This window comes from Oncorhynchus gorbuscha, linkage group LG08 (assembly GCF_021184085.1).
Source record: "Oncorhynchus gorbuscha isolate QuinsamMale2020 ecotype Even-year linkage group LG08, OgorEven_v1.0, whole genome shotgun sequence".
In the NCBI taxonomy this organism is placed as follows: domain Eukaryota; kingdom Metazoa; phylum Chordata; class Actinopteri; order Salmoniformes; family Salmonidae; genus Oncorhynchus; species Oncorhynchus gorbuscha.
The window spans coordinates 68,789,566-68,809,791 of record NC_060180.1 but is presented as its reverse complement, the minus strand read 5'-3'; the positions used below and the strand labels follow the sequence as shown (position 1 = coordinate 68,809,791).

General features: G+C 45.3%; 1 protein-coding gene across 1 annotated transcript in view; it reads left to right on the top strand.

Moving 5' to 3' along the window:
- Positions 1-20,226, top strand: part of LOC124042111 (cAMP-specific 3',5'-cyclic phosphodiesterase 4B-like) — a 135,201-nt gene that overhangs the window by 65,170 nt on the left and 49,805 nt on the right. Inside the window, exons 4-7 of the mRNA XM_046360447.1 lie at positions 2,479-2,679; positions 2,932-2,968; positions 3,086-3,153; positions 6,868-6,917. Of these exons, the coding sequence (XP_046216403.1) occupies positions 2,479-2,679; positions 2,932-2,968; positions 3,086-3,153; positions 6,868-6,917 (356 nt within the window). The remainder of the gene's footprint in view (positions 1-2,478; positions 2,680-2,931; positions 2,969-3,085; positions 3,154-6,867; positions 6,918-20,226) is intronic.

The following is a 20,226-nucleotide window of genomic DNA, read 5'->3' as shown; positions in this document are numbered from 1 at the left end:
GAAAGCACAAGGACAAGACAATATATGACAAAACATGACAGTGTGCCTCTTTTTAGCTGTCATTGTGACTCTTCAGACAGTCACACATTTGATAGGCCTAAGCAATTCCATACAGTCATCTCTTGTCACAATTCAGAGGCATGAGGGAAAATGATATATTCTCCTGTCCTAGAGCCTAGGCTATTTTATATCCAGTCCCCTATCCCGCTGAAACCCCAATTCCCGACTCCGGGCTCGCATGAAAATTCCTAACTTCATTCTGTAATGAAGGCAGCACATCTCTTTCCTATTCATGTCGAACCGCTATAATGTTTCCCCGGCTTCTTTCGACTGGCTCTTACTTGCTGCGAATATGAGAGCTTCGGTGATCAACAAACTGTATGAGAGAATAGATATGGATATTTTTTAAACAGTGTTTTCCCCATTAAAATGCCTTGATATTTAAACTAGGTTCACACTTCATCTGCCCGTTATTCATGAGGGATGTTTTGTAATTCGCTGGAGGTTTTCTAGCAAGTTTAGCAACTTTGGTCATTTGACTTTTGTTTGACTGCTTTTACAAAGTTTGTATAATTCGACAACGCTCTGTTTTTCAAACTATCCTACATCTGAAATGCGCTGAATTCACTGAGGAACATGATAACCCTCGGGATTTTATGAACAGCCTGTTTCGCAATTCACAACAATGTAATTGGCGTTCAAAGACAGTTACTCTATCATCACTAAATGTCCGTTTGATTTGCTCTGAAGTCTTTTCATAGTGGCGCAGCGCCCCTCGTATTTGAGGACAACCCTGGCGTAGTGACCATATCTTTGTTTTAAACACTTTAGATGGGCGCTTCCGATTTTTGCGGTATTTCCCGGGACACCTTCGGGATAAATATGAATTATTCCCGGTATTGAAACTGTCAGGATTTGGCCAGGGTTGTTCCGGTTTTTGGTCACTAGATGCCCCCATTGTGCCTTTTGACCTTTTGTTTTCCCTTGATCCCCATTATTATTTGCACCTGTGCCTCGTTTCCCCTGACTGTATTTAAACCCTTTGTTTTCCTCTGTTCTTTGCTCTGTGTTTGTATGTTAGCACCCAGCCCTAGTACTCTGAGAACTCTTGTTGATCACGGTGGACTCTCTTGTGGAATTCTGTTTTTTGTTCTTGTTTGTTTGTTTTTTGAGTATCTTTTGAGGCTTTTTGTGCTTTACCTTCCACCTTGTGGATTTACCTTTTTTGTCTTGGAGGATTCCTTTTGTAGGATTCCTTTTGAGGCTGTGGAGTTACATGTTTTCCTGAAGAACTTCACTTTTTACTTCATTAAATACACCGTCTCAAGTACTGCTGTGTCTGCCTCATCTTCTGGGTTCTGCCGACTATTCGTGGCTCAGTTGGTTAAGTGACTGTTTCTCACTCCGGAGACCCGGGTTCGTAACCGGGTCCTGACAGAAACTAGTTAGATTTTCAGGAAAATATGAATCCTGATTGTGTTATTTCAGATAGGATCCCCTTTGCACAATAAGGAAAAATCAGCTACGTTGGTGGACATTTGAACTAATGTATTCCTCTGTGTGTTTTCAATGTGAATCTGAATACTTTACACATTTACAGCCGATGTACTGTACTAGCATGCTGTGGTTTCGTGTAAAATGAAGAGCGTGCTGTGGATGTGTCCGTGCATGTGCCGTGTGTCTGTGGGTTTTGAGTGTGCATCGGGTCGTAGGTTTGTGTGTTGGTGGGCTTCTACGTGTGTGTTCTTACACACTGTATTTGACATCCATTATGTCGATCTGATCTCATGGTTGCTGAGAGGTGGGGGTAGGAAATGCCACCGTGGGATATGGATAATCCTACACACAGGGATTCCGGTGGGGGTGAATGCTGCTGGGCAAATATTGAGATGGGTGTTGAGTTCATCCAGTCACAATGGACAATCCCCGTAATTCATCTGCCTCCTCAGTCCCCACAACTGAATCCTCAGACCATTGAATAAATAGTGTTATGCTGTATATGGCTCTACCTCACAGACCTTTGGGTCCTTGAAAAGCGCTATTTAAATATCATATATTGTTAAGAGGGTATAGGCACAACAAGGATGCTGTAGTAGTGAAAAGATCCTTGATCCATAGAACAACACAGCCAATTTATCTGATCAGACTACTGGAAATCTCATTTGTCATGACCTGATTGGCTAAGTCATTATTTTGTCCTGGCCTGATTGGCTAAGTCATTATTTTGTCCTGGCCTGATTGGCTAAGTCATTATTTTGTCCTGACCTGATTGGCGAAGTCATTATTTTGTCCTGACCTGATTGGATAAGTTAGTATTTTATCTTGACCTGATTGGTTAAGTTAGTATTTTGTCCTGACCTGATTGGTTAAGTAACCCAAGACAAATTACCACTGGACAATTTTACAGTATTTTACTCTGTGAGTCTCTGCTGTGTGTAAGCCTAAAATAGGTCTATTTCTCTTTCTCCCGTGTCCTAGCTTCGATGTGGAGAATGGCCCGTCTGCGTGCTGCAGCCCCTCGGGTCTCCAGGCGTCCCCTGGCTCCGGCCTGGTCCTGCACCCCAACCTGGGGGCCCACGGGCAGCGCCGAGAGTCCTTCCTCTACCGCTCTGACTCGGACTACGACCTGTCGCCCAAGTCTCGCGAGTTGTCCCGGAACTCCTCTATCGTCGGAGAACTGTGAGTCCGCTTGACACGTCCTGACAAATATACTGTGTTGGAATAGATTTGCATCTTGTTCCAATGCGTATATGCTTAGCTCACTCATATCACTCAATCCTGTTGAAACCCAGGGAAAAGTGGTTGGTTGTAAATCACATTTTATTACTATCCAACCAATGGCTTTTATTGGCAAAGAAATTTATTTTGAGGGATTTTTCAGGGTTTTATATTTGAATCACTGTTTATCCCATGTTGATTGCTGTTCTTCAGGCATGGAGAAGACCTGATCGTGACCCCCTTTGCTCAGGTAAATATATTCTCTACTTGTGACTCTACATGGAAATACATTTTCAGAAACGTAATGGATTGTATTATTTAAAATATGATCACATGTAAGTGAACGTTAGATGTTCTCTGGCTTTAGGTTCTGGCCAGTCTCCGCACGGTACGGAACAACTTCGCCACCTTGACCAATGTACAATGTACCTCCAAGTAAGTGTTCCTACAGTTGTTGTTTTGTCATAGGGGTGGGATGTATGATTGTGCACCTGCACTAAAATGTAAATACTTCACCAACACGTGTCACTTGGTGTCACCAGTGTGCCACAGAATGAACCTTTTGGGTGTTAAGGCTTCAGCCAACCACTAGGTGGCACTTGGGTCCAGTTGATTTCATGCTGAGACACCACACCACCATACTTTATGTTGTAACAGACACCACAGACACCACACCACCATACTTTATGTTGTAACAGACACCACAGACACCATACTTTATGTTGTAACACAGACACCACAGACATCACACCACCATACTTTATGTTGTAACAAAGACACCACAGACACCATACTTTATGTTGTAACACAGACACCACACCACCATACTTTATGGTGTACCACAGACACCACAGACACCATTCCACCAATACTTTATGTTGTACCACAGACACCACACCACCATACTTTATGTTGTATCACAGACACCACAGACACCACACCACCATACTTTATGTTGTAACACAGACACCACACCACCATACTTTATGTTGAAACACAGACACCACACCACCATGCATTATGTTGAAACACAGACACCACACCACCATACTTTATGTTGAAACACAGACACCACAGACACCACACCACCATACTTTATGTTGTAACACAGACACCACACCACCATACTTTATGTTGTACCACAGACACCACACCACCACACTTTATGTTGAAACACAGACACCACAGACACCACACCAACATACTTTATGTTGAAACACAGACACCACACCACCATACTTTATGTTGTACCACAGACACCACACCACCACACTTTATGGTGAAAACAGACACCACAGACACCACACCACCATACTTTATGTTGAAACACAGACACCACACCACCACACTTTATGTTGAAACACAGACACCACACCACCATACTTTATGTTGAAACACAGACACCACACCACCATACTTTATGTTGTACCACAGACACCACATCACCATACTTTATGTTGTACCACAGACACCACAGACACCACACCACCATACTGTATGTTGTAACACAGACACCACACCACCATACTTTATGTTGTAACAGACACCACACCACCATACTTTATGTTGTAACAGACACCACACCACCATACTTTATGTTGTAACACAGACACCACAGACACCATACTTTATGTTGTAACAGACACCACACCACCATACTTTATGTTGTACCACAGACACCACAGTCACCACACCACCATACTTTATGTTGTACTACAGACACCACACCACCATACTTTATGTTGAAACACAGACACCACACCACCATACTTTATGTTGAAACACAGACACCACACCACCATACTTTATGTTGTAACACAGACACCACAGCTCCATACTTTATGTTGTAACACAGACACCACAGACACCATACTTTATGTTGTAACAGACACCACACCACCATACTTTATGTTGTAACACAGACACCACAGACACCACACCACCATACTTTATGTTGTACCACAGACACCACAGACACCACACCACCATACTTTATGTTGTACCACAGACACCACACCACCATACTTTATGTTGAACCACAGACACCACAGACACCACACCACCATACTTTATGTTTTACCACATACACCACACCACCATACTTTATGTTGTACCACAGACACCACAGACACCATACTTTATGTTGTAACACAGACACCACACCACCATACTTTATGGTGAAACACAGACACCACACCACCATACTTTATGTTGTACCACAGACACCACACCACCATACTTTATGTTGTACCACAGACACCACACCACCATACTTTATGTTGTACCACAGACACCACAGACACCATACTTTATGTTGTAACACAGACACCACACCACCATACTTTATGTTGTACCACAGACACCACACCACCATACTTTATGTTGAAACACAGACACCACACCACCATACTTTATGTTGAAACACAGACACCACAGACACCACACCACCATGCATTATGTTGAAACACAGACACCACACCACCATACTTTATGTTGAAACACAGACACCACACCACCATACTTTATGTTGAAACACAAGCCATGTCTTATTTTACAAGGAATGATTGAAAAAAACGTGTTACTTTAAGCTATTTCTAAAATGTATTTAATGAGGATTGATTGTACAAAAAGTGTCTTAGTTTGTATCGCTGCCAAGCATGTTTACTGTTGTACTTGTAATGTTGAAATCCAAGTAGTTATGATGTATATGAATTGGTAAAGCATATCGACAGATATGATATTACTGTATATACACTGAGTGTAGAAAACATTAGGAACACCTGCTCTTTCCTTGACATAGACTGACTGACCAGGTGAATCCAGGTGAATCCAGGTGAAAGAAGCTATGATCCCTTATTGATGTCACCTGTTAAATCCACTTCAATCAGTGTAGATGAAGAGGAGGAGACGGGTTAAAGAAGGAGTTTTAAGACTTGAGACATGGATTGTGTGTGTGTGCCATTCAGAGGGTGGATATTTAAGTGCCTCTGAACGGCGTATGGTAGTGGGCAAAAGAGGGTGCAATTTAATATCAGGAAGGTGTTCCAAATGTTTTGTACACTCAGTGTATATTGTAGTGTGTGTATGAGAAGTGTATGATATACTGAACAAAATTATATAAACACAGAAATTTCAACGATTTTACAGAGTTACAGCTCATATAAGGAAATCTGTCAATTGAAATACATTAATTAGGCCCTAGTCTATGGTTTTCACATGACCGGGCAAAGGCCCAGCCAATCAGAATACGTTATTTTCCCCCATAAAAGGACAGAAGGGCAGAAATAAATACTCCTCCGTTTCATAAGCTGTGGTTGGTCTCAGTCGATCCTGCAGGTGAAGAAGCTGGATGTGAAGGTCCTAGGCTGGCATGGTTACACGTGCTCTGCAGTTGTGAGGCCAGTTGGATGTACTGCCAAATTCTATAAAAGGACGTTAAAGGTAGAGAAATGAACATTCAATTATCTGGCAACAGCTCTGGTGGCATGCCAATTGCACACTCCCTCAAAACTTGAGACATCTGTGGCATTGTGTTTTGTGACATTTTAGAGTGGCCTTTTATTATCCCCAGCACAAGGTGCACCTGTGTAATGATCATGTTGTTTAATCAGCTTCTTGATATGCCACACCTGTCAGGTGGATGGATTATTTTAGCAAAGGAGAAATGCTCACTAATAGGGAAGTAAACACATTTGTGCAGAAAATGAGAGAAATAAGCTGTGTGATTGTATCAATGAATAATAAATCCTAAAACACTCAATACTTAAGCTATTACCTGTTGAAAACAATGACCTGTGAGTCAAACTCTGTCTTTAAAACCTATTCTAGTATAGGTTTTAAAATCGGGTTTTAAAGGCAGAGTTTGACTCCCAGGTCATTGACTGTTGTATGTCCTTCAGACCATGAGTCAATATAGACCACAGACATGTGGATATGAGGGTTACCTCAGAGCTCATAGTAATGAATGATAAGTAACTCCATTCAGATACCATCAAGGTAAATATTGAAGAATAAGTGTACACTAAAGAGGGCGAGAGACAAAGTGTGTGTGTGTGTGTGTGTGTGTGTGTGTGTGTGTGTGTGTGTGTGTGTGTGTGCAGTCCTTTTAATCCAGATCCTGTGTTTCCCTCCTCCTCTCCCCCTTTTTAGGAGATCACCTGCTGGCCCCCAGCCTCCCGTCACCAGAGTCTGTCAGTCAGGTGAGCTCTCTGATGATGCCCATTTTTATTTGACCTGTATTTTTATTTAACCAGGCAAGTCAGTTAAGAACAAATTCTTATTTTCAATGACGGCCTGGGAACAGTGGGTTAACTGCCTGTTCAGGGGCAGAACGACAGATTTGTACCTTGTCAGCTCGGGGGGGTTGAACTTGCAACCTTCCGGTTACTAGTCCAACACTCTAACCACTAGGCTACCCTGCCACCCATTCCAACGTTTCAAACTCCAAACACTGTATGCTTAACCCGTCCCCTTAGTCACATTACGTTAATGAGGAATCACTGAAATGATGAAGTGAAGTTTTTTAAAGTTAATTTTGAATTCACATTCAAAGGATGAGTACACATTCTATGACTTGCTATAAGCATTCAAACATACTCATGGTATTACACGAAGGTGGTCATAGAACATTTGTCAACTTTTTTTTCTCAGAAAACCAGAAACATAAGTGTATGGTGCCAAAAGGCAGGGTGATTTGGTGCCAAAAGAAGGGTGACTTGGTGCCAAAAGGAGGGTGATTTGGTGCCAAAAGGCGGGGTAATTTGGTGCCAAAAGGCAGGGGGATTTGGTGCCAAAAGGAGGGTGATTCGGTGCCAACGGGTGGGGTAATTTGGAGCCAAAAGGCAGGGGGATTTGGTGCCAAAGGGAGGGTGATTCGGTACCAAAGGGTGGGGTAATTTGGTGCCAAAAGGAGGGTGATTTGGTGCCAAAAGGTGGGGGAATTTGGTGCCAAAAGGAGGGTGATTTGGTGCCAAAAGGCAGGGTAATTTGGTGCCAAAAGGCAGGGGGATTTGGTGCCAAAAGGCAGGGGGTTTTGGTACCAAAAGGCAGGGTGATTTGGTACCAAAAGGCAAGGGGATTTGGTACCAAAAGGCAGGGTGATTGGTACCAAAAGGCAAGGGGATTTGGTACCAAAATGCAGGGTGATTTGGTACCAAAAGGCAGGGGGATTTGGTGCCAAAATGCAGGGTGATTTGGTACCAAAAGGCAGGGGGATTTGGTGCCAAAAGGCAGGGGGATTTGGTGCCAAAAGGCAGGGGGATTTGGTACCAAAAGGCAAGAGGATTTGGTGCCAAAAGGCAGGGGGATTTGGTGCCAAAAGGCAAGGGGATTTGGTGCCAAAAGGCAGGGGGATTTGGTGCCAAAAGGCAAGGGGATTTGGTGCCAAAAGGCAGGGGGATTTGGTGCCAAAGGCAGGGGGATTTGGTACCAAAAGGCAAGGGTATTTGGTGCCAAAAGGCAGGGGGATTTGGTGCCAAAAGGCAAGGGGATTTGGTGCCAAAAGGCAAGGGGATTTGGTGCCAAAAGGCAGGGGATTTGGTGCCAAAAGGCAAGGGGATTTGGTGCCAAAAGGCAAGGGGATTTGGTGCCAAAAGGCAAGGGGATTTGGTGCCAAAAGGCAGGGGGATTTGGTGCCAAAAGGCAAGGGGATTTGGTGCCAAAAGGCAGGGGGATTTGGTGCCAAAAGGCAGGGGGATTTGGTGCCAAAAGGCAGGGGGATTTGGTGCCAAAAGGCAGGGGGATTTGGTGCCAAAAGGCAGGGGGATTTGGTGCCAAAAGGCAGGGGGGTTTGGTGCCAAAAGGCAGGGGGATTTGGTGCCACAGACAGAGACTGACAGGCAAATAAGACAGAGCCAAAGGGGGAGGGATGGAACACAAAAAACGTGGACACTGGACATAAAAACAAGCTGCCCTCCAGACCTGGGTTCAAATTGTAGTCGTTTTCCTTTCAAACACTGTGTGTTATCATTGAGCTTCCCTGGCTAAATGGAACCAATGGAATCATTCCAAAAGTGCAAACGCTGCCCGTCTAACACTCCAGACTGGCTCAAGTATATGTTAATTTAAAAGAAAACAAACTATTTGAACCCAGGTTTGCTCCCCTTACAGCTGAAGGGTGCAATGCCATAATCACAGAAAATGAACCGTGGTGACTAAACAACAACACAAAACTTCCCTTGCCTTGATGTCACAATCACAGATGAGATAGACATTCCGAAAAGAGAAAAAGTGAAAGTCAGGAGAAGCGGTTTCTCTGCCCAGCTGGAGGATGGAAAGGTGAAGGAAGAAGTGATGAAGCGAAAGGGGGATGTTTTGGTTTCCTGTTTGGTGGGTCTGTCCAGGTCCATTGACGTCAGGCTGGCCCACATACGGCCCCTCGGCACTTCCTATCACCACAGATGTGTAGACGTTCAGGAAAAAAATACAAGATAAGACAGTTCTGAGGTGTGTTGAATTGTACTTCCCTCGTGTGCACACGCAGATGCAGGCACACATACCCCCACAGTAACTCTGTGGAAAAGGGTATGCTGAAACGAACCAATGGAGGGTGCAGTACCCACAAGTAAACACAATGATGAAGATACAGACACTGTACAGATACAAAATGGAAAGCTTGGTGTATAACTTCCGCCACCGACAGACGGCCGGAGCCGACAGAGACGGCCGGAGCAGACAGAGACGGCCGGAGCAGACAGAGACGACCGGAGCCGACAGAGACGACCGGAGCCGACAGAGATGGCCGACAGAGACAGCCGGAGCCGACAGAGACGACCAGAGCCGACAGAGATGGCCGACAGAGATGGTCGCCTCGCTTCGCGTTCTCCGGAAACTATGCATTATTTTTTTTAATTATTATTATAATTTTTTTAAATGTATTATTTCTTACATTGTTACCCCAGAAAATCTTACGTTTTATTACATACAGCCGGGAGGAACCTTATAGATATAAGAGCAACGTCAACGTACCAACATTACGACCAGGAATACGACGAAGCGGATCCTCTGTCTGGTCCACCACCCAGGAAATGGGATCGGATCCCAGCCGGCGGCCCAAAACAATGGCACTGCAGAAGGGGCAGAAGAAGCGGTCTTCTGGTCAGGCTCCGTAGACAGGCACATCGCCCACCACTCCCGAGTTTACACTACTCGCAAACGTCCAGTCTCTTGACAACAAGGTGGACAAAGATTGTAATGTTCTTTGTTTCACGGAAACATGGCTCACTCGAGACATGCTATCGGAGTCGGTACATCCACCTGGTTTCTTCACGCATCGCGCCGAGAGAAACAAACATCTCTCTGGTAAGAAGAAGGGCGTGGTGTATGCCTTGTGATTAACGAGACGTGGTGTGATCATAAAAACATACAGGAACTCAAGTAATTTTGCTCACCAGACCTAGAATTCCTTAAAATCAAATGTCGACCGCATTATCTACCAAGAGAATTCTCCTTGATTATAATCATAGCCGTATATATCCCACCCAAGCAGACACATCGATGGCCCTGAATGAACTTCATTGGACTCTATGTCAGCTAGAAATCACGTATCCTGAGGCTGCATTCATTGTAGCTGGGGATTTTAACAAGGCTAATCTGACTCCCTAAATTTTATCAGCATATCAAATCTGCTACCCGGGCCGAAAAATCCTGGACCATTGTTACTCTAACTTCCGCGACGCATACAAAGCCCTGCCCTGCCCTCCTTTCGGAAAATCTGACCACGACTCCATTTTGTTGCTCCGAGCCTATAGACAGAAACTAAAACAGAAAATGCCCGTGCTCAGGTCTGTTCAACGCTGGTCTGACCAATCTGATTCCACTCTTCAAGATTGCTTCGATCATGTGGACTGGGATATGTTCCGCAGAGCGTTGAGTAATAACATTGAATACGCTGATTCGGTGAGCGAGTTTATTAGTAAGTGCATCGGTGATGTTGTACCCACAGCAACTATTAAAACCTTCTCCAACCAGAAACCGTGGATTGATGGCAGCAATCGTGCAAACCTTGATCGTGCAAACCTGAAAGCCCGAACCACTGCTTTTTATCAGAGCAAGGCGACTGGAAACATGACCGAATACAAACAGTGTAGCTATTCCCTCCGCAAGGCAATCAAACAAGCTAAGCGTCAGTATAGAGACAAAGTAGATTCGCAATTCAACGGCTCAGACACGAGAGGCAGGGTCTACAGTCAATCACGGACTACAAAAAGAAATCCAGCCCTGTCGTGTACCACGATGTCCTGCTCCCAGACAAACTAAACAACTTCTTTGCTCGCTTTGAGGACAATACAGTGCTAACGACACGGCCAGCTACCAAAACCTGTGGGCTCTCCTTCACCGCAGCCAACGTGAGTAAAGCATTTAAACGTGTTAACCTTCGCAAGGCTGCCGGCCCAGACAGCATCCCTAGCCGCGTCCTCAGAGCATGCGCAGATCAGCTGGCTGTTGTGTTTATGGACATATTCAATCAATCCTTATCCCAGTCTACTGTCCCCACATGCTTCAAGAGGGTCACCATTGTTCCAGTTCCCAAGAAAGCTAAGGTAACTGAGCTAAATGACTATCACCCCGTAGCACTCACTTCCATCATCATGAAGTGCTTTGAGAGACTAGTCAAGGATCATATCACCTCCACCCTATCTGACACCCTAGACCCACTCCAATTTGCTTACCGCCCGAATAGGTCCACAGACGACGCAACCACACTGCACACTGTCCTAACCCATCTGGACAAGAAGGAAACCTATGTAAGAATGCTGTTCATCGATTACAGCTCAGCATTTAACACCATAGTACCCTCCAAACTCGTCATTAAGCTCGAGACCCTGGGTCTCGACCCCGCCTTGTGCAACTGGGTTCTAGACTTCCTGAAGGGCCGTCCCCAGGTGGTGAGGGTAGGAAACAACATCTCTACCCCGCTGATCCTCAACACTGGGGCCCCACAAGAGTGCGTTCTCAGCCCTCTCCTGTACTCCCTGTTCACCCATGACTGTGTGGCCATGCACACCTCCAACTCAATCATCAAGTTAGCAGACAACACTACAGTGGTATGCTTGATTACCAACAACAACCAGACGGCCTACAGGGAGGAGGTGAGGGCCCTCGGAGTGTGGTGTCAGGAAAATAACGTCACACTCAACGTCAACAAAACAAAGGAGATGATCGTGGGCTTCAGGAAACAGCAGAGGGAGCATCCCCCTATCCACATCAACGGGACAGTAGTGGAGAAGGTGGAAAGTTTAAGTTCCTCACCGTACACATCACGGACAAAATGAATGGTCCACCCACACAGACAGCGTGGTGAAGAAGGCGCAACAGCACCTCTTCAACCTCAGGAGGCTGAAGAAATTACAACCGTAAGGATCTCCAGAGGGTAGTGAGGTCTGCACAACGCATCACCGAGGGCAAACTACCTGCTCTCCCCGGGACACCTACACCACCCAATGTCACAGGAAGGCCAAAAAAGATCATCAAGGACAACAACCACCCGAGCCACTGCCTGTTCACCCCGTTATCATCCAGAAGGCGAGGTCAGTGCAGGTGCATCAAAGCTGGGACCGAGAGACTGAAAAACAGCTTCTTTCTCAAGGCCATCAGACTGTTAAACAGCCACCACTAACATTGAGTGGCTGCTGCCAACATACTGACTCATCTCTAGCCACTTTAATAATTAACAATTGGATGTAATATATGGATCACAAGCCACTTTAAACTATGCCACTTTATATAATGTTTACAATGTAATGTAATGTAATTACCTACATTACTCATCTCATATGTATATACATTTAAGTCATTTAGCATTTAAGTCATTTACAGACATCTTATCCAGAGCATCTTTTTTTCACCTTATGACATCCAGTGGGACAGTCTTAACAATAGTGCATCTAAAACTTTTGAGAGGGATTACTTAATATCCTAGGTATTCCTTAAAGAGGTGGGGTTTCAGGTGTCTCCGGAAGGTGGTGATTGCTGTCCTGGCGTCGTGAGGGAGTTTGTTCCACCATTGGGGGCCAGGGCAGCGAACAGTTTTGACTGGGCTGAGCGGGAGCTGTCTTCCTCAGTGGTAGGGAGGCGAGCAGGCCAGAGGTGGATGAACGCAGTGCCCTTGTTTGGGTGTAGGGCCTGATCAGAGCCTGGAGGTACTGAGGTGCCGTTCCCCTCACAGCTCCGTAGGCAAGCACCATGGTCTTGTAGCGGATGCGAGCTTCAACTGGAAGCCAGTGGAGAGAACGGAGGAGCGGGGTGACGTGAGAGAACTTGGGAAGGTTGAACACCAGACGGGCTGCGGCGTTCTGGATGAGTTGAAGGGGTTTAATGGCACAGGCAGGGAGCCCAGCCAACAGCGAGTTGCAGTAATCCAGACGGGAGATGACAAGTGCCTGGATTAGGACCTGCGCCGCTTCCTGTGTGAGGCAGGGTCGTGCGGATGTTGTAGAGCATGACAGGAATTGCCTTGATGTTAGTTGAGAACGACAGGGTGTTGTCCAGGATCACGCCAAGGTTCTTGGCGCTCTGGGAGGAGGACACAATGGAGTTGTCGACCGTGATGGCGAGATCATGGAACGGGCAGTCCTTCCCCGGGAGGAAGAGCAGCTCCGTCTTGCCGAGGTCTTGCCGAGGTTCAGCTTGAGGTGGTGATCCGTCATCCACACTGATATGTCTGCCAGACATGCAGAGATGCGATTCGCCACCTGGTCATCAAGCATATACTGTACTCTATACCATCTACTGCATCTTTTTTTTTTCAAATCAAATCAAATTTTATTTGTCACATACACATGGTTAGCAGATGTTAATGCGAGTGTAGCGAAATGCTTGCATCTTGCCTATGCCGTTCGGCCATCGCTCATCCATATATATTTTTATGTACATATTCTTATTAATTCCTTTACACTTGTGTGTATAAGGTAGTTGTTGTGAAATTGTTAGATTACTTGTTAGATATTACTGCATGGTCGGAACTAGAAGCACAAGCATTTCGCTACACTCGCATTAACATCTGTTAACCATGTGTATGTGACAAATAAAAATGTATTTGATTTATATCTGACACACACACACACACACACACACACACACACACACACACACACACACACACACACACACACACACACACACACACACACACACACACACACACACACACACACACACACACACACACACACACACACACACACACACATTATTCCACCGACACTGTTTAAGACTAGCAAGGATACCATCAAACCTATCTGGTTGTAATTCAGCATACTGATGCTTCTCCCAAAATTGTAGTAGGTGGTACATTTTACGTCCCCAAACCTTAAATACCTTTGTAGGTACTGAACAAATGATGACAACTTTACTAACAAATCATTGTTACAGTTTTTCTCAATTGCTAAAACACAATTTCTGAAGCCTTGCTCCATTTCCTGAAAACATTCAACACAAAACCTCATCTTCAAGCACTATTTACATAACCTCTGACTCCTCTTGCAAAATGAAACATTCGCCTCAAAACAGTTTTACCTGTGTTCAAAATCAAACACTGCTCTCAAATCATAAACAAAGTGATCAAAATGATATACACTCTCAAGCAGTCAGTAAACAATATTGTCATTGTGTTTTACCATGTGAAATGTTTTAAGGTATTGACAACAGACTGCATAATTAGCTAAATGAGTCCAGGCAACTGAGAACTTTGTTCAGCCAATGGGTTTTAGTGTTTTAGCAATTGAGAAAAACTGTAATACTGATTTGAACAATGAACTAACGTGTCAATAGGAAGGAACTATGCTATCCAGGTCTGTCTTCTGTTTGGCAAAGCCGATAGAATTTAATTGACAGGAGAAGGAGAACCGAGCTTTCCTGTTTTGCGTCCGTGTTTTGTTAGATCAGGCAGTAGTCTCTTTGAGAGAGAGAGAGAGAGAGAGAGAGAGAGAGAGAGAGAGAGAGAGAGAGAGAGAGAGAAAGATGAAGAGAGACAGAGGGAGTGGGATGAGAGAGAGAGAGAGAGAGAGAGAGAGAGAGAGAGAGAGAGAGAGAGAGAGAGAGAGAGAGAGAGAGAGAGAGAGAGAGAGAGAGAGAGAGAGAGAGAGAGAGAGAGAGAGAGAGAGAGAGAGAGAGAGAGAGAGAGAGAGAGAGAGAGAGAGAGAGAGAGAGAGAGAGAGAGAGAGAGAGAGAGAGAGAGAGAGGTATGGATAATGGTACACTCTTAGAAAAAAAGTTGAAGGATACGTGGTTGGGTCTGAAAACATGAGCTGGGATTGTGGCAAGCTGGCTTGTTAATCTTTTTAACAGGGGATCGTTTTAACTGAAGCCCTTTGAGCAGCCTCTTAGAAAATGAATGTTTACTGTACCAGTGACTTTGTTAATGGGACCCTTAGGGATGTTTATACAGTCTCTCTGTCTTTCCAATGCCATACAAAGATACTACTTAGAATGCATGCCCAATAAGTTACTTAATTGTACTAGTGTGGACTTTGGAACAGAGTATGTGTCTTGAAGAGTTTGTATTTGTGTAGGGTTTGATGGGGGAAGTCGTAACCGAAGATGTGCATGAAACTCAAGCTCAACGTTTCTCAGGTGTTGGGTAGAATATTTGTGCATACTTTGTGTGTGTTTGTGTGTTTGTGTGTGCGCGCGTGTGTGCGTGTGTATGTGTGTTTGTGTGTGCGTGTGTGTGTGTTTGTGTGCGCATGTGTGTGTGTGCGTGTGTGTGTGTTTGCGCGTGTGTGTGTTTGTGTGTGCGTGTGTATGTGCGCGCGTGTGTGTGTGCGTGTGTCTGTTTGTGTGTGCGTGCGTGTGTATGTGCGCGTGTGTGTGTTTGTGTGTGCGTGCCTGTGCGTGAACATGTGAATGTTTGTGTGTCAGACAGACCTCAGTGTGAGACTCTTTGTATGTGCACAGTGGAAGCGGCTGTGTGTTTACATCTGTACAGACAGACTAAACCAGAGTTCCTGAACCTGGCCCCCCCAAAGTTTTCTGAGGACAGAAAATGTTATTCTTTTGGGGGACATATAAGACTGTAAAAAAAACACAAAAAAAACAGCAAATCAGATTTTTTATTTTGTAAATCTGTTCTAAGTATTCCCACACGTAATAGGGAGACGTGATCGTATACAAATGTAAGCAAGGTTTGAAATTATGTTTTAGTCAAACATTACATCTGTTTGGGCTTCTTGCGCTCAGTTTTCAGTCTACAAATGATTTGTAAATATGTTCCGGCCCCCTGACCATCCGCTCAAGAACAAATACAGCCCACGACTGATTCTAGTTGATGGCCCTTACCTCTACTGTATGCTTAATGTTTATCTCAGTATGCCTTTTCCCAAAGTTGTTCAAACACAACACACATGACTCTGTAAAATGAGTTAACTCAACAAGACGACACATTACTAACATACACATTCCTAGCCCAGAAACCAAACACACATGTGACTGTTGGCTTAGTTTCCCATGGGTGTGGGACCCACTCAAAACATTGGTCATCCACCTTTTGTTTGATATTGTAAACTACGTCATGAGAGGATAATTATTGCGGAATGTAAAGTGGGTTACTGAAACCGGGTGGTTTATTCCTTCAAATTCTGCTTTGATGTCACTAAAGCAATTACAGACAAGTATATGCAATTATAGGCCATTCAGATGTGTATATACACAGTGTGCCTAAATTGGGCATATTTGTTTTCTGTATGTCCTCATTTTGTGTGTGTGTGTGTGTGTGTGTGTGTGTGCGTGCGTGCGTGCGTGCGTGTTGTCGAGTCCATTGACAGCACATAAGACTTCACTCTCCAGTCCGTTATACAGGAGCCCCGTCCAGTGTTAGTTCATCCTTCATGTCAAATCCCTGTTGTTTCTGTATTGGGCCCAGAGGACAGGGATCCTGAGGTGTATTTGTGGTGGGGAGGGTGTCAAACTCAGCAGACTCGACTGTTATTTTGATAGTTTAAAGAAATTGTGCCGCATTTGTAAACTCAAATTCCCCCATTAAGCCAGTTGATGAACTGATGATGAGCGTGAGAAAAATATTTGTTTTCTGTGCATTCAGTTGAGGGGATTTGTGTCAATTTCCCCAATCTACTCATCAGCTGTCCACATCTTGACATAAATGTTGTAGGTGAAGGTGCTTATTGCTTTAGTGTGTCCATCTCTCCTCTGGATGATTCCTAGGTGATCAGGACAGGTCTTCCCCTCACGTCTCTATTAGAACAAATCAGACTAACAGGCTGAAGGTGGAGGCCTCTCTCTCTCTCTTTCTTTCGCCCACACACTCTCCCTCTCACTCTTTCTTTCGCCCACACACTCTCCCTCTCACTCTTTCTTTCGCCCACACACACTCCCTCTCACTCTTTCTTTCGCCCACACACACTCCCTCTCACTCTTTCTCTCGCCCACACACTCTCCCTCTCACTCTTTCTCTCGCCCACACGCTCTCCCTCTCTCTCGCCCACACGCTCTCCCTCTCTCTCTCTCTCTCTCTCTCTCTCTCTCGCCAACACGCTCTGTCTCTCTCTCTCTCTCGCCCACACTCTCTCTCTCTCTCTCTCTCTCTCTCTCTCTCTCTCTCTCTCTCTCTCTCTCTCTCTCTCTCTCTCTCTCTCTCTCTCTCTCTCTCTCTCTCTCTCTCTCTCGCCCACACGCTCTGTCTCTCTCTCTCTCCCTCGCCCACATGCTCTGTCTCTCTGGGCAGGAGACTGACCCACACCCCAGTTTTAAGACTGGGGTGATTTGCTGTTGTCTGTCTCTTTCTGTCTCTCTCTCTGGCCATCAGGCCCAAGTGTGGAGGACAGACTAACACAAACAACCAAAGGGAAGTGTGTTTGTGTGACTGCTTGTGACTCCCTCTGTTGTGAGAGAGGGGGGAGACGTGGGCTTGCAGATACTCCAGAACCATTTACTTTCTTCCAGCCAGACTAAGTCAAACGTACTTTCATAGTCTGGGTTGTGTTCATTTAGGAACAACGTTTCAGAGAGTACCTCCCTGTTTCACTCACTTTCCTCCGCTTTGTGCCTATTGAACATGACTCCCGTAGACCCAATTTGTTTTCCTCCTAAGTGTCATGGTTAAGGTGAAAAACCAAATGCAAAGGAGGAAATAATCAAAGCATATACCATCAATGGAAATAATATAACATAGAACAGTATACACTCCGTGGCCAGTTTATTAGGTACACCCATATCTAGTACCGGGTCGAACCCCCCTTTGTCTCCTGAACAGACTGAATTATTCGGGGTGTGGAACCGTTGCACAATTGGTATCAAGGGACCTAAAGTGTGCCAGGAAAACATTCCCCACACCATTACACCACTGCCACCAGTCTGTAATGTTGACGCCAGGCAGAATGGGCCATGGACTCAAGCTGCTTACGCTAAATCCTGACTCTGCCATCAGCATGACACCAGCCAGGATGGGCCATGGACTCATGCTGCTTACGCTAAATCCTGACTCTGCCATCAGCATGACACCAGCCAGGATGGGCCATGGACTCAAGCTGCGTACGCTAAATCCTGACTCTGCCATCAGCATGACACCAGGCAGGATGGGCCATGGACTCAAGCTGCGTACGCTAAATCCTGACTCTGCCATCAGCATGACACCAGGCAGGATGGGCCATGGACTCAAGCTGCTTACGCTAAATCCTGACTCTGCCATCAGCATGACACCAGACAGGATGGGCCATGGACTCAAGCTGCTTACGCTAAATCCTGACTCTGCCATCAGCATGACACCAGACAGGATGGGCCATGGACTCAAGCTGCTTACGCTAAATCCTGACTCTGCCATCAGCATGACACCAGACAGGATGGGCCATGGACTCAAGCTGCTTACGCTAAATCCTGACTCTGCCATCAGCATGACACCAGGCAGGATGGGCCATGGACTCAAGCTGCTCACGCTAAATCCTGACTCTGCCATCAGCATGACAACAGGAACCGGGATTCGTCGGACCAGGTAATGTTTTTCCTCAATTGTCCAGTGTTGGTGATGGTGTGCCCACTTGAGCCGCTTCTTCTTGTTTCTAGTTGATAGGAGTGGCACCTGGTGTGGTCGTCTGCTGCAATAGTCCATCTGTGACAAGGACCGACGAGTTGTGCGTTCTGAGATATTGTTCTGCACACCACTGTTGTACTGAGCCGTTATTTGCCTGTTTGTGGCCCGCCTGTTAGCTGCACAATTCTTGTTGTTCACCTTCGACCTCTCATCAACGAGCTGTTTTCACCCACAGGACTGCCGCTGACTGGATGTTTTTGGTTTGTTTCACCATTCTCTGTAAACCCTAGACACATTTGTACGTGAAAAGCCCAGGAGGCCGGCCGTTTCAGCAAATTCTAATGTTCAATCCAACAGTAACTGAATGCCGTCTGCCTGCTTTATACAGCAAGCCACGACCACGTGACTTACTGTCTGTAGGAGTGAACCATTTGAATCGCTCTTACAGACTGTAAGTCATTTGCTGTGGCTTGCTGTATAAAGCAGGCATCGAGGCATTCAGTTACTGTTAGGTTGAATGCTAGAATGGGCAAAACCAGTGACCTAAGTCACTTTGAGTGTGGCATGATCAGTGGTGCCAGGCGCACCGGATCCAGTATCTCAGAAACCGCCTGCCTGGGCTTTTCAAGCACGATAGTGTCTACGGTGAGAATGGTGCAACAAACAAAAGACATGGCGAGAATCATGTGGAAGCTAACAGACAAATAATGTCCCAGTACAACAGTGGTGTGCAGAACAGCATCTCAGAATGCACAACTCGTCTGTCCTTGTCACGGATGGGCTTTTGCAGCAGACGATCACACCGGGTTCCACTCCTATCAGCTAAAGACAAGAAGAAGCTGCTCCACAGGGCACACGATCACCAACACTGGACAATTAAGGAGTAGAACATATCTGGAACATGACAGCGAGTTCAGTTTACTTGAGTGGCCTGGTCAGTCCCCAGACCTCAACCTAATAGAGCATCTTTGGGATGAAATGGGACGGGCTGTTTGCAGCATGAGTGTACCGCAGTCCAATCTGCAGCAACTGCCTGATGCCATCGCGTCAGCATGGAACAACATCCATGTGGAATGTTTCCGACACCTTGTAGAATTCTCTGAAGAATTCAGGTTGTTCTGGAGACAAAGGGGTCCAACCCGGTACTAGATGGGCGTACCTAATAAACTGTCCAGTGAGTGTATACCTATATAACATTAATAATTGATTGCTTAGTTTATTTTAAACATCGGTATCCAGCCGCCCTATACAAAGGCAATAGATTTAAACTTCAAGGCTCTCCAGTTAATATTTATTAGTTTTTACTATAAGCTCTTCTTTCTCAGAAGTCAAACGCTTGTTTATGTGATATAGTCACTCAGGGCTCAGAGTTCTTTCCTGAGCACATGACCTGAACAGGAAAAACTCCCAGCCCCATGTTATAGTACCTTTACTGAGTTTTGGTGAATGGCTACTGCACTGTCCTGTAAATGAATGGGAACATAGCATGGCCCATATAATTTAACTAGGCAAGTCAGTTAAGAACAAAT